The sequence below is a fragment of the Uloborus diversus genome, chromosome 3 (genome assembly GCF_026930045.1).
Source record: "Uloborus diversus isolate 005 chromosome 3, Udiv.v.3.1, whole genome shotgun sequence".
NCBI lineage: Eukaryota > Metazoa > Arthropoda > Arachnida > Araneae > Uloboridae > Uloborus > Uloborus diversus.
Genome location: NC_072733.1, coordinates 100,909,415 through 100,924,409, shown reverse-complemented (window position 1 = coordinate 100,924,409; position 14,995 = coordinate 100,909,415). Strand labels below are relative to the sequence as shown.

The 14,995-nt window shown below is 33.3% G+C and overlaps 1 protein-coding gene across 1 annotated transcript in view; it reads right to left on the bottom strand.

The window, feature by feature from the left end:
• Positions 1-14,995, bottom strand: part of LOC129218399 (E3 ubiquitin-protein ligase HUWE1-like) — a 736,974-nt gene that overhangs the window by 292,066 nt on the left and 429,913 nt on the right. Inside the window, exons 47-50 of the mRNA XM_054852650.1 lie at positions 14,675-14,827; positions 14,340-14,500; positions 12,634-12,902; positions 11,914-11,966 (exon numbers count right to left, since the gene is read on the bottom strand). Coding sequence (XP_054708625.1) covers positions 11,914-11,966; positions 12,634-12,902; positions 14,340-14,500; positions 14,675-14,827 — 636 coding nt within the window. The remainder of the gene's footprint in view (positions 1-11,913; positions 11,967-12,633; positions 12,903-14,339; positions 14,501-14,674; positions 14,828-14,995) is intronic.

Sequence of the window (14,995 nt, the reverse complement as noted above, 5' to 3'; positions counted from 1 at the left end):
CAGTGCCTTTAATATAGGCTCATAAAAAGATATCACAAAGTAAGTGGTACAAGCTGGATTGCAGATTAGGCGTTTGTAGGGAACAAACAGCTCACACACCGATAGGGATAAGGTGATTAATCAGCCAAATTTTGCCCATTGATTGGCAAAAAAACATTTTCAGCACACCTTTAACAAGAATCTATGACAAATGCAATTGTTAACAATAAATAGATGCAATTTTCCACAAACATTACCATAACATGTATTAGAAAAACGGACATAGTGAAAATAAAACAAAGAGTTGAGAAAAAAAGTACAGCAGAATGAAACATTAAAGGATCATTTCCTTAATTTGTTATGATACCCTCACCCCAGCTTTCGAGGACAACATTTTTTTTTTCGTTTTTTAGTTATTTTCTTCTTTCTAATTATACATATGAGATACAGTTTGCAACTTACTCTTATTTTATATAAATTATTAAATTTTAACTTAAAAAAATTAATAAAAATAAGTATTTTTTTAAATTTGTTTTTTCTTTTTTTAATAAATATACTCATGTATACAAAGTTGCAACATTTTCCATGTTTAAATGCTTTCTTCTTTTAGCATAGTGCTTTTAGATAAGATTAATATTTGTCTAAAGCATAAAAATTTTGGATTAAGCAGCTACTTAAGGGCGCTAGAGTTGCTGGGGAGGGTTTTTGCTGCTCCTGAGATAAGTGATTTTTTACTGTAATTGTTTATTTTACTGCTTTAGTTTCAGTATTTTTATAGTATTTTATCATATAATTAAGTATTCTTGTGCTTTTAAGTAATATTTTTGATTTACTTGCTTTCTTAAAGTGTTTTTCTATTCTTTATAGCTAAGCCTAAAATGTGCTGATTTCTTGTTGTTAAGCCTGAGTGCTCTGTTTAGAGTGTAACTTATTTATTTTAATTTACTGCTTGTCTTAGGATTTAGTAATATTTCTACCTTTTACTTCCAATGCTTTCTAATTCTAATAATTAGCATTATTTCTCCAATTTTGGATTTTTGTATTGACTTTTTAACCCTTAAAGCGGCCGTGACGTAAAATTCCTTCACTCGGCGATGTATCGAAGAGCGTCCGCGTCGTAATATTTCCCCATGAAAATTCTACTTCGAGAACGGCTGCGGCGTAAAATTCTGCCACCTGAAACCAGCTCTAAAAACGGCCGCGACGTAAAATTCTGACTGTGCTTTCCCCTGATCCAAATTTCGTGAGGGACAGCCACTGACCAAAGGGGTGTTGCTCTTTCCATTCACGGAAGGGGTGTTGAGAGCTACCACGGTGGGGTGCTAACTCTCTTTTTCAGTCATTGATATTAGAAATTGACAGACAATAGATTGCAATTCAAATGTTTTTATTACCTCAATTATTTTCTATTCGTTTTTACTTTATACATTGTTTCGAAGTTTGCTATTATTTTATATACTTATTTTTTCAGTTGTTTAATGTACCTACGTTTAACATAACTGGATTAAAAGGGGGCGGAAGGGGTTCAGGGGACTGATTTTCATTTCTCCCTTCTTAGTTTAGCTTATGAATCAGATTACGGCAAACTATGAATATACACGAAAAACTTTATAGATTAATTAATGAACTAGAAAATGTTTTTTATTCACTGGAATTTTTATACAAAAGTACACTATTTTTTTGCATCGAATTTCTTCGTTACATTTCGTTTCACTCAACCCGAAACAAAGCTGATTGCTGTCGAAATAGCTAAAATGCTTCGCATGCATAATGACGATCGTTGCTTCTGAAATTTCAAAATAAAATGTTTATTCGTTTATTTAACGATTCTGGTAAATAAATATAAAATTATTCCACAATATTTCATATTTTTAAATCATAAAAATCTTTTCTGCAAAATATTTCTGCATCAGAATTGTTGACCATTATTTTTATCATTCCGATAGTTCTTTCAATATAACGGATTCAAAAATTAGGGGCCAGAAAATCAAATAATTCCTACGTGGAAGTATTTTGTTATATTGAACAATATTTAGGCGATGGTACTAAGAAATATGTACACATATTTTGATTCATTTTTCTCGGTTAACTGTTAATTTTGTTTCACTTTAATTTTTATGCCGTTGATTTTATTTTATTGCAGTTTGCTTTTTTTTTTTTTTTCATTTCACTGCCCAAAAAGTACTTACACTTAGGCACATACGAACACACGAAGAATATTCAGCAAAGAATTTTCAGAATAAGTTCATGTTGCAGAAACTAGGACCTTTACATGCAGAGCGTTAAAAATTTTGAAGAAAAACCAGTGACAGAAGGGGATATATTTACTAGGAAGCACACTAAAAAATAAAATAAAATGAAGGAATGCCAACAAATGTATCTCTATTTCCTTTTTAAGCAGAGGTCCCCAACATACGGCCATCGGGCCACTTCCGGGTCTGCAAAGCTTATCGGTGTGGCCCGATGTTTTGCTCCATGTTACAAGTCGAAAACGATTAGTGAATACGTCACAAATTTGGAGCCAAATATTTAAAAATTGAATAACAAAAAGCAGATGCATTTAATAAAACTAGCATCTAGTAATGATAAGAAGAGTAATTGGTTCGTATTTTTATTTCCTTTCCTATATTTTCTATTTAAAAAAAAGAATGAAATACTTTTAAATTTTATTTGTATTCTTGACCGCTGGTCTTCGAGGCCAGGACCCTGGTCAGCCACTAAAGTTTCTGAAAAATTTTTGCCCATTAAATCGGGGGGGGGGGGGGGGAAACTGATGTTCAGGCCCAGATTTAAATTTCTTCATACTCGGACCGCTTGGGTATTATTTATGAAAAAAAGCGACACTTGGAGAACCTCGGCTAGTAAAAACTGACCGCATACAAAAATGCTATAATTGACAAGGCGTACGTAACTTTGATTCACTGAAATATTTTTTTTTTACTTTTCCGATCAGTTTATTATTTAGTTTGTACATATCCCAACTTTTACCAGACTTTCAGTTAAATATTAAAGTCAAATATTATGTTAAATTTAACCTCGTCTTATTACAAAAATCTGGATCTATGTGACGAAACCAAGAACTAACAAATTATTTTTTTGCATGAAAAATGTATTAAAATATTCTAACATTTAACATTACTGTGAGTAGACTACATTATGTAAAGAAAAGCCTGGTCCACGAGAAAAGTGGACATTAATAAGGGTTCCACCTCCACTTATCACAAAAAATCAAGCAACGACGTCTTAGAATGAAGATATGACTTAATGTGCGCTCACAGAATTTGTTGTCACTTATTACTAATTTTTATTCAAAATTTATTCACGTAAAATTAGGAGGCTCAAGTTCTCATGTAAATATAACATAGGGGCGCACATATACATTTTCTCGTTTTCGCTTTCATTTTTTGTCTCTCTTCTCTTTTTTCTTGTATAGTCAAAAAAGGCGCTTTAATAAATGATCATTTATTGAAGCTAAATGATTATTTATTATATATGAATTATTTTGCTACGCAGGTCATCTATGTGAAAGATTTATTCAAGATTCATTGGCATGTATTTATTAACAATGTATATCTTTTAATATTTTTATCATGAGGAGGGAAAGGCATTTTTCATTTTTGTTCTGGGGGACAAAACCACTTGAGTCCAGTGATGTTCCCATCAATTTTTCGGAGGATATACTCTCAGTAATCAATTGCGCACAATATGTGTATGCGATCATATACATAATGTGTCATAATATGAAAATTTTTGAAGCTTGAGGGTATACGCTGCATGTATAAAAAAAGTTTGAGAGTATATGGCGTATATGGAGTAATGGGAACACCACTGCTTGAGTCAGCCTTGCTCCGAAATACGTGAACCATTCATTGGGAATTTTAGCTTTACTAGTTTTGATATCTTTAATTGTACGATGTTAATTGTTTTTCATGGTAAACATTTTAGCAATTAAAATAAAACAAAAAAAAAAAAACAAAGTAAAAAAATAGAGCAAGAATTCTCAAAGTGGGTTGCCATGATAACCTATAGTGCGACAGCGAGAGGTTAGCGGTGTTAAAATGGTGGCTTAATATTGAAATGTTAAAAGGTTGATTCATATTCCAGTCTCGGCTTCCCACCATTTTCTACAACTCGGACCCCTTGCGGGGTATACCTGATCCTGACACTTGTATCTCATTGTAAACGAGCTAGTGTACTCCATTGTTTCAATTGCAAGGCAAAAAGAGAAAAGGGAAGTCGCCTGTATTTTCCATCCACATGAATGCAGATCCCTAGAGTGTCAGAAGGGGGAAATGGTATTTTCAAGTTCTTTTCATAAAAAACAGTGATTGCACTTCCTAGAGACATTCTCAGCTGATAGATAAGAACCCATGAATACCCCTATTGTGTTCGCCACGCCAGTGATGAACATTTACGTTATTTTTTTGACTATATGTTTATTTTCTTTAAATTAAATTAAAAATTCTTTACTGTTGCAAGTTAGTCCTAAAGTGGAAGATGGAGAACGTGAAAACACATAACAACGGGGGCTTATGCGAGACATGGGCGCCCCTATAGGGGGCAAGGGGGAGCTCGAGCCCCCCCTCCTTTGAAAACACCTTAATAAATATGCATCTTTTTTCTGAATATGAAAAGTATTTTTTTCTCTTTCTTGTGTGTGTGCGCACCCCACAGATCAAAAATGTTTGTTCAATAAATTTTTAAATCCATGTTTTTCAAAGGATATCAGAAAATTAATTTTTCACAACAGTAAAAATTAGTTCTTCTTCGTGTATTATCGTTTGATTGCCAGAAATTAATTTAGCACGAGTAATTAAAATATATCTAATGGATGTTTTGCTACCTTTCAAAGTATTTTCAAGCATATTCTTTCAGTCAAAAGTAAGGTTCTATCTTTATTGTTGTTTATATAGATCAAATTTTAAGAAGCATATTTCAATCCTCTGCTTACTAACTGTATGACTACCCAGCTAAGCAAGAAAGGTATTTATTTCTCTCAAAAGTTAAAACATAAACTTAGTCTACTCCTGGAATTCATCTTGCCATTACTTCTTCTCATTTGCCTGTTTACAATCATATCTTAAATTAAAAAATCAGAAGAAAAAACTTTCGCAAAATGTCTAGATACACCTTTCTTACATAATAAGGCTGAAATAGGTTAAATTTATTTGTTACTATCATTTGTCCATATCAAACCAGAAAGTGCAGACGTAAATTATTTTTTACTATGACTACAAATTCATTACGAAATTAAATCTACTGAAAGATTTCCCACAAAAAGCCAGAAACTTATATCCTTTTCGGCTTCTAAAAACTTTTTTTTTTCTTTAAATTATAATATTAAAATATGACTTGATCATAACATATGTTGGGTAGTAATTTTGTGTAACTTTCACAGCATTTTATTTCCAGTCTTATCGTGAAAACTACTTCAAAAATCGAAAGAAAATGGAGGAACTAATACTGTAGTCGGATTTGGGGGGGGGGGGAATAAATTGGCCATGGAAATATGAATTTAAATTTTTATTTTGAAAACAAGTATAGGTGTGCTTAAAGACATTAAAATATCTAAGATTATACGATGGCGATAAGATAGATGTAACAAATGAAAAACACAACGGAGTAAAATTAAGCTAATGACTTAAAAGAGCATAATTGATATTTCTGTACAGCCAGAAGGACGTAAGTCTGAAAATTACGATTTTCTGTTTATAAGTGCATTGCAGTGCCTTTCTTCTATACTCATATGATATTCATATACAGTAAGAAGAAACTAACAGATATATAAGCAAACAACTGAATTAGAATAAACCAGGGCTGAGAAGTCAGAAGAAAAATGACCGACACCGACTCCTGGATTTTGAAACATACGACTGCAACTCCGATTCCGGCTTTTTTATTTATTTATTTTTTCAAATCCCCTCCCCTTTATGAGAAGAGGGAAAACCTTTAAACAGAGATTGAAACATTAATTCCTTTTTGTGAAATTTTCGCGTTGTATTTTATTATAAAACTAGATGCATACAACGTAAGAAGTTCAATTTGAAAATCAAATTATCCAATAGTTGCGATTTCTAAATGAGATTACTGAAAAATCAGAGTTTTAAAAATTTAAAAGAATTAATTTACTCCCCTTTAATGTTAAATAAATAGAAGTTGATCAAACCCTGCTTTTTCAATTTTTTAAAGCTGTAACATGAGAGAGAAAAAAACGTTTTTGCTAAGTCCAAAAACTTTTCTTGAGAAGGGGCGCCCTCCCCCCTCCCAAGTGACACCCATCTGGTGGGAGACACCTAAACTTAAATTCATATTCTATAAAAATTGAAATCCTTTAATTCTGAAAAAAAATCCTTAATTATAAATCTTAAATTTCATCTTTAAAAATTCAACGAAAATATTGCACTATATTGCGGGGAGAGATGGGATACATGTACGTCTGGAGCAAATTTTACACAAACTGCGGTGGTATACAACTTTGTACGAATTGCTTTTACTATACCTACATTTCTTGGATCAATTCCAATTTTAAATTTTTTTGACAGTTTTAGAATTAACCTTAATATAAAGATTTTAAAATTAACTACAATTATTGAGAGTTGTAACCAATAAATCATGTACTAATTTTATTTTGTACATTTTAGTGATAACTAGGCTTTCTTAGATTAAGTCTTTAGGTTAAAAAAAAAAACATTTATATTTTATCGGATCTCTTGGATTTGCGCCTTCGTACCAACAATTATTTGAATTTACCAAACACCGTCGGAAGTTTCCCGACTTGCTCAAACGATACATTCCTTTTACTCTTTTAAAACTGAGATCGAGGTAAAAAAATATATATTATGTTTATATGAAAGTGATTATTTTGAAAATGTTAGGTACAAAACTGTTTACTGACAGTTGCTGTCAGTTAAATAAAGTTAAAAAATAAGCAAATTAGGAGATTACGGTGTAGGTAGCTGCTACAGAAACCTCGATAAAAAATCAAGTCAGCTGATTGCCACAATGACAGTTATTTTCTTATTAGTAGGCCTTTATACGTGTAATCAAATTAATTGGTAGTCAGTTTTTCTGAAAATTGCAAGGAGAGTCAATGAAAATTAAAGAAAAAAAAAAACCAGGAGCTCAGAGTCGGTAAGTTTCGAACGACTCCGACTCCTTTACCCCAAAACCAGTTCGACTTCGACTCTTCGACTCCGAAGCCCTGGAATAAACAACTATAGCATAGTATTGAACAAAAATAAATTTTGCTTGTTTCTATATATAAACTTGGGTTTTTGGAAAAATTTTACTCTATTTTCTGAAGAAAAGATTGAAGGCTTTATTTCAAAATATATTTCTAAACTGCGAAGATACATTGAGTTTACTGCTTCAAAATTACAGCAGGCAGCTTGTAAATAAGATGAACATTCCTTTACAATGACTGTTTAGCAAAACCACAAAGAAACGAAGCTTCAATGAAGAAAATCCAGATAACGTGAATTTGAATGGATGAAGAGGTCTATTCAAGACCCAAGGAGGTGAGTGAGCTGTCAATTTGGGTTCCACTTTGATGAGAAATAAGGGGGGTTGACAACAGAGTAGTTGGCATTTTTGGAGCATGTGCGTGCCGATGCGATGGTTCCAACCAGAGGAATTTCTTCACGATGGGTGAGATGTTTTTAGCACGTTTAGGGGTGGGGGGACGATCCACTTTATAGGTTAAGTGTACCATTTTGAGCTAGAATGGGAGTTATATGCATAATGAAGGAGGTTAAAAGTGGTAAAGGGGACAAGTGGATTTCTTGTGACTTATGTCAGATGTTTTGCTTGTTTAAGGGGAAGGATGAGTCTGATTTCATTTGCACAAACTGTGTTGAACTCTCAGAAATCAGAGTTAGGATGCTTACTTTGGAGGGTGAGTTAGCATTGGCTGTAGGCGTGTAGATGGGGTAAACACTCCAGAAGGAAAGGGGGAAGTTAGTAAAAAGGAGGTGGGCATTAGCTGTGTGTTAGATAGTGGGAACATTCGAGAGGTAAAGGGGAAAATTATTGCTGAGGCGACTGACTGGGAAACAAAGGGTATAATTTTGGGAGATTCAATGGTGCGTGAGGTGGGAAACTGAATAGGCAGTTAGATGTAAGGTGGCTAGATGTTGTTTGTCAGGGGCTCGGGTGAGAGATGTAAATAGAGTTGCTGAAAAGAAGGGGGTATTTAATAAAGTGGATGTAGTTACTTTGTTGGTGGGAACTAACAATGTAGGCCATAGTAACAACGATGAGTTTACAAAGGAATGGGATTCCCTGTTGGACAAAGCAATCAACTGTTCAGCAAATGTCCAAGTGGTTGGTTTACTTCCCAGATATGGAGTGCATAGGAGTTGGTTAAACCAACGGGCTAGGTGTATGAACCTGGTACTCAAGGAAATTTGCATTAAGCGTAGTATCAGGTTTATTGATGTGTGGAGTAAATGCGATTGGATTGCTAGGGATGGCCTGCATCTGAGCTCTACAGGGGTCAAAATGGTTAGTGGTTTGATTTTAGAGGCTTCAGAATCAAAAAACTAAGTTGGAATGGGGGGCATGGTTTAAGGAGCAGAATTCGAAAGGGTACTAACTGTTGGGATTTTAGTAGAAACGGAAATAGGGTGGCTAATAAGAGAAAATATTTTAACAGTTGGGATTCAAATAATCGCGCAGCATTAAATAAAGGCAAGATAGGCTTACTTAAGGTTTTTTTATACAAATGCTTGTAGTATTAGGAACAAGGAAGAATTGAAAAGTTAATTATAGACAAGAGGTTGGATACTATTGGAGTTACCAAGACATGGGCTACCGAAAGTGACCATGATTTATTATCTATTGCTGGGTATAATTTGTTTCGACAAGATAGAGTAGGTAAAAGAGGTGGTGGGGTTTTATTTTATGTCAGAGACACTTTAATTTGCAATGAATTGGTAATTAATGATAAACCTAATGAGATTGATATGATTTGGCTGGAGTTGATTAGTAATTAGGGCAAAAAACTACGTTTAGGGAACATTTATAGGCCACCCAACTTAAGCCAGGGTCAAGACGATCACATGTTTAGTATTATTAGTGACATTTCTAGCAAGGGGTCAGTCATCATAATGGGAGATTTTAATTTTCCAGGAATTGATTGGAATAATTTTTACCATAGTAACAGCAGGGAAGAGGAATTTTTGAAAGTAATTGGTTTCTTAGAACAAATTGTAACTCAAGGTACTCGACAGGACACGATTTTGGATCTAGTTTTCTGCGACATGGAAGGCTCTGTTCAGGGGTTATGAGTAGACATATTCGAGATAGTGACCACAACAGTATTAGGTTTGGGATTAAATTTGATATGCACAAATTAGAGAATTTTAGGTTTGTGCCCAATTTCAGAAATACTGACTTTGTGGCACTTCGGCAGAGTTTGAAAGCAGTTTTTTTCTTCTGGATTGGACAATAGCGATATGAATCTTCAGTGGGCAGAGTTTAAGGAAAATCTAGCGAATACGGTTAGGGATCATGTTCCTTTTAGGAGAAAGGGTGTCAACACTAAAACTTCGCCAATGTGGTTCTCCAGGGAAACTAAAGACGCTCTAAATTACAAGCAAGCTGCTTTTCATAGGTTTAGAGAAACAGGTCACAGTGCAGATAGGCTCCAATATCGTAAGGCAAGGCGTAAATTTAAGTATTTGGTACGGATTCAAAAAAGAGTTGGAGCAAAGACTGGCAGATAACATAAACAGGAATCCCAAGAGGTTTTTTCCATACGCTATTTCGGGGAAAGTTCGAAATTGTCATATTGGGCCACTGGTTGATGAGCACGGAATTTTAATTCAGGACAATAGTGATATTGCTAATGTTCTTAATAACTTTTTTTCGAGTGTTTTTAACGATAACTGTATCTCAACAGTTGACACCAACAAGACACAAGACAGTGCCAGTGGACTGGAAGGTGGCTAACATTACACCGCTTTTCAAGAAAAGGTCTAAAGGGAGTGAGGGAAATTATAGACCTGTGAGTCTAACTTTGGTGGTTCGCAAAATTTTTGAAACATTGATGAAAATTAAGATAGTAAATTTTCTAGAGACTAATAATCTATTGACTAGTTTTCAGTACAGTTTCAGGAAAGGTAAAAATCTTGTGCAACTAATTTATTACATTTCTATGACAAAGTTATCATGGCTTTGGACAATAAAAAGCCTGTAGATTTTGTTTACATTGATTTTCAAAAAGCTTTCGATAAGGTACCGCATGTTGCTCTACTTAGCAAATTAGCTGATATAGGAATAGGAGGGAAAACTTTTATTTGGGTAAAAAACTGGCTGACCGGAAGGAAACAAAGAGTAGTTGTAAGGGGAAATTATTCTAATTGGAGTGAGATCTTAAGTGAGGTTCCTCAAGGATCAGTGTTAGGGCCTGTTTTGTTCATTGTCTTTAAGAACGATATTCACAAAAATATTTTTGGGAACATGAATTGTTTTGCTGATGATGTCACAGTTATGGGGACTGTAGAAAATGAAGAACAAGCAAATCAGATGCAAGAGGATCTAGATCATATTACAGAGTGGGCTGATAAATGGAGTATGGCTGTTAATGTTGGAAAATGTCAAGTGCTACATTTAGGGCATGGAAATAAGTGTCTAAGTTATTATTTGCAAGGTTCAGTCATTAGTCAGGCAGATAAAGTTACTGATCTGGGGGTCTTAATAAGCCAGGATTTAAAGTTTAGCCAACAGTGCAGCATTGCTAGCAACAATGCCAATAAGATGCCTGGGTTTATCAATAGATCTATTTCAAACAAATCTAAAGAAGTTCTGCCCTTATATAGAAGTTTGGTAAGACTCCATTTGGAGTATGCTGTTCAGTTCCGGTCTCCTTATCTTAAGAAAGATGTTAATGTATTGGAAAGGGTTCAAAGGCGGGCTAGAAGGCTAATAAGTGGACTTTCCCACTTAGATTATGATTCCAGGCTTAGAAGACTTAAAATGTACAGTCTTGAGCAAAGAAGAGACCGAGGGGACATGATTCAGCTGTTTAAATTTATTAAAACGAAAGATGTTACGGGGATGAAGTTTAGCACTGAAAACAGGATAAGGGGTCATTGTATCTCATTATATTGTATCTCTTTTCCAGCCTTAAATAAAAGTAACAATGTAACTCCACACATCTACACAAAAACTTTGAATAAAAAAAAATATTTTTTTATTTATTTACTTATCAACAATGTGTGATGAACTCCTTTTTCCTCTGGCTAAAAGGAGTTTAATTTAATATAGATTGATATTTCAGTATTTATATTTTTCAGAAAACTCATAATTACATTATGGATAATACTCTTTAAAATGTTGCCACTCGACAACCCCCATTCTTTAGTAAGCATGCGTGCATTGTAGAAACAAGTCTAACACAGGGGTTCCAGATTTTCACTTAGCTTTCAAAAAAGATTTTGGAATAATTACTTTAAAATAGGAATGAAAATATCAGGGTGAAAAAATGGAAAAAAAGGTTCAGAGATTGAAACAGAAAATTACGGGAGAAAGCAAACAATGCAGTCTGCTACAACCCATTTCAGCTTATTCCATTCATTTATGCCATTTTTAACTTTAAAAAAAAAGGCAAAGCTGAAAATTAGTGAGTTTTCATATGGAAGATCAAGATATATTCTTTTAAAAAAACTTTAACAGAAAATAATATTAATTAGCTTTAAAATTAAGTCACTATTATTGGTATAAAATGTAATATGACCAAAAACTTAACACCCTAAAAAAAGAATTTTTTAACTAGATAACCCATTTCATTTGATTGAAAATTACAAAAAAAAAGGGGGAGGGGGGCAATTTTTTCATTAGCTGCACATTTTATGATAATAATGCACCAAAAAGCTACTCATAAAAATCTAAATGCAATGAAAAATAAATTACTAAAAATTTTTATAAACTTACTCTATTTTCAGCTGCATTGCCAGTACCTGCACGATAAGGAAGAGAGACATCAGCTGGGGAAAATTGAAATAAAAAAATTACAATTGTGGCGAATGCTATAAGTAGATTTCCAACAAAATTCATTTTGTTTTTAAATATATAAGAATACATTGAGTGTTCTTTAAAGAATGACAATAAATAATTAATATGAATTTACTTTCACCATAGTATTAAAGAAAAATGAGAGAATATTATAGAAGTGGAAGCAAACGGCTTTCGAAATGTGAAAATTTGGTGCTGACAAGTAAAAGCATAAGAAACAGCCGAGTAATTTTTGCCCCTATCAGTAGAATTTAATAAATATGCATGTTCTTGGGACCAAAATCCATGACCAGTTGCCAGTTTCAATGATTTCTGAGCATTTTTCTATAAAAATCATGACCTTCCATGACCATTTTTGATCATAGTCGAAATTCATGACTTTCCAGATGCACGGATGACCTGGAAATATCAGGTTTCCAGAAGAAACAAAAAGAAGCAACACCAGGAAAGATAAAGTACTGGGCAACTACAGCATACAATGTCTTTCATACATATAATACAGTAAAAAAAATTGAATTATCAATAAAACCATCTAATAATTTTATATTAAATTACAGCCAGAGATTAGATTCGAATAAATGTTTACATATTTTTGCAAAACAGTTATTTTTGTAGAACAGAATGAAATCAATAACTTACAACTACATCGAGCACTGGAAGTATCTTCTTCCATTGCTTCAGGCACAGACTCTCTTACTTCTGAGCTTGAATTTGTAGTTTTGTTCCTTGATTTATTTGTAACATGGCCTGAAGGTAGATTCACAATCCGAGACAAAGTTTCTAATGGTTTAAGAGCGCTATTTACAGTTGCTGCCATATGAGGGCTTGACAAATCAAGATAATGAGGTATTTTAGCTAAGTCAACAACAACACCTTTCTTTAGAAGAATTCGTACAATGTTATTCATCCTGTAAAATAATTGTAAATTAATGCTTTAAACAAACGTTTCAGAAAAATAATTTTAAGTTCCCATACACAAACGTCTAACGCCTATTTATTTATTCATTTTTTAAAAAATACTGATTTGAAAAGGGAAAAAGGCAGAATAAATATGCCAACATTTACAAGGTTTTTTGAGTCATTATTTTGCAGTAATGAACTAGACCGTATTGCATAAACAATAAAAAAAAACTGAAAGGGTTCTATTTAAACCAAGCATAATACAGTAGGCACCGCTTAATGTGATCACTTTGGGACAAATACAATTTGATAACAATAACCGACTGATAACAGATACAAATCATGAAGAAACCTTAAATTTATGTCTACATATTGCAATATCAATAGAAGAAAATAAAGAATGATTGGAGGTTGCATTTACTATTTTGAAGACTTTAGTTTGCTGGTTGAAAATATCGGATAGAGATATCAAAATATCCGAGATATATCAAAATATCAGATATTTTTGAACCCTGGTTTTAAGGCTTGAACAGTTTGACATTAAGTTTAAAGAGCAAGAAGATAAAATGCAATATACATATTCACAATTACATGATGTAATTCATATATTTGCCCTAAAAGCTTCATTTTTCACGAATGCAATTTTTGCAAGGGTTTGTTTTTGCAATTGGTTAAATTTCAGTTACTACAATATTTATTAACTTTTGTTCACATTCTAAATAAATGCTAGTAAAATTTTGCTGTTTAATTTCTTGTGCTCTAATTACATTCATCTTTTGATAGTTATCTATTTCTTTTCAGGCAGTCAGTTTTTTTACTGTTTTTAATTTACCATCAGACAATGGGAAATTATACCAAAACTTGTTGGTACATTTTTTCTTTAGCATTCCTTTAATATGGGTTGTACTGAAATTCTGAAAATGTTTAAATCTTTTTTTTCCCCCAGGATTATTAGGGAAAATTTTCCGAAAACATTCCCTGTATACAGTTCTAGCCTCCTGCTACAATTGGTCTCCCTTATATACCACCCAGCCAAAATATGTCTATTTACTGGAATATCACAGCAATTCTTAGTTTGCAATTTTTTTCCTTTTCCATGTTTTCCCATGCTACTGTAAAAAAATATTTATATATTTTTTGAAATTTAATGTGTTTTGGCCCACTAGAATCATTCTAACACAAGGCGTGACCATTGTGGTAAGAAGAGGTTAGGCACTACTACATTAATATGAAAAATGTTTTTCATTTTTTTAAATGGTAGACTTTTAAATATTATTTTCTGCATCTGTGGACTATTTTGGAAACTATTTCACAAATTTCAAGCTACTAAAGCTACTACTTTCAGAAGCTGAACTAAGGGGCATTAGAAAGTAAAAGAATGGTAAAATTAAATGCATGAAAATCAGTTCTAATAATAAAACATAGTTTGAAGAAAAAATACTAACGTTATTGTTTGCGATCTTAAGGTGCATCCAGGAGCTGGGTTCTGTGTTGTTGATGGGCAAGATTCAATCATTGTGCTTATTAAACCTGTAAGAGCTTGAACCCGAGTATGCTTGTCTGTGCTTTCTGGAAGAGCCAAGGCTCTAAGAAGGGCTAATCGTACCTATGTATCAAACAAAGACAAGATTAAGATAACAGAAAAGAAGCACTTAGTTGCCCTGATCACAATAAAATATTGAGATCATAGAAAATTGAATTTCACCAACTACAGCAAGAGGTTAAAATAAATGCAATAGACAAATCTTCAACTCTATAGAATAAAAATCGGAAAACTTACTTCAGCCACAAGAGCATTTTGAGCTTCAACACAACTAGTACATGAGGCAATTGATGCTATCAGCACTCTAGCCAATGCAGGAGTTTCTTTGTCTCCAGCCGTTTGGCTACTATGAAGCAAATTATCCAATATAAAAGCTAGAGCTGAGCAACCCTGAAAATGAAAAGAAAGAAAATATGTGTATATATATAAATACAGGGCTGTAACCAGGGGTTCAAGTTTGGTGATGTGTTCAAGACGGAAAATATTTCCAGCCTCTCCCCCCCCCCATCATGTGCGCTTAAGAAAAATTTATGTGTATAAATGTTGGACATTTTAAAT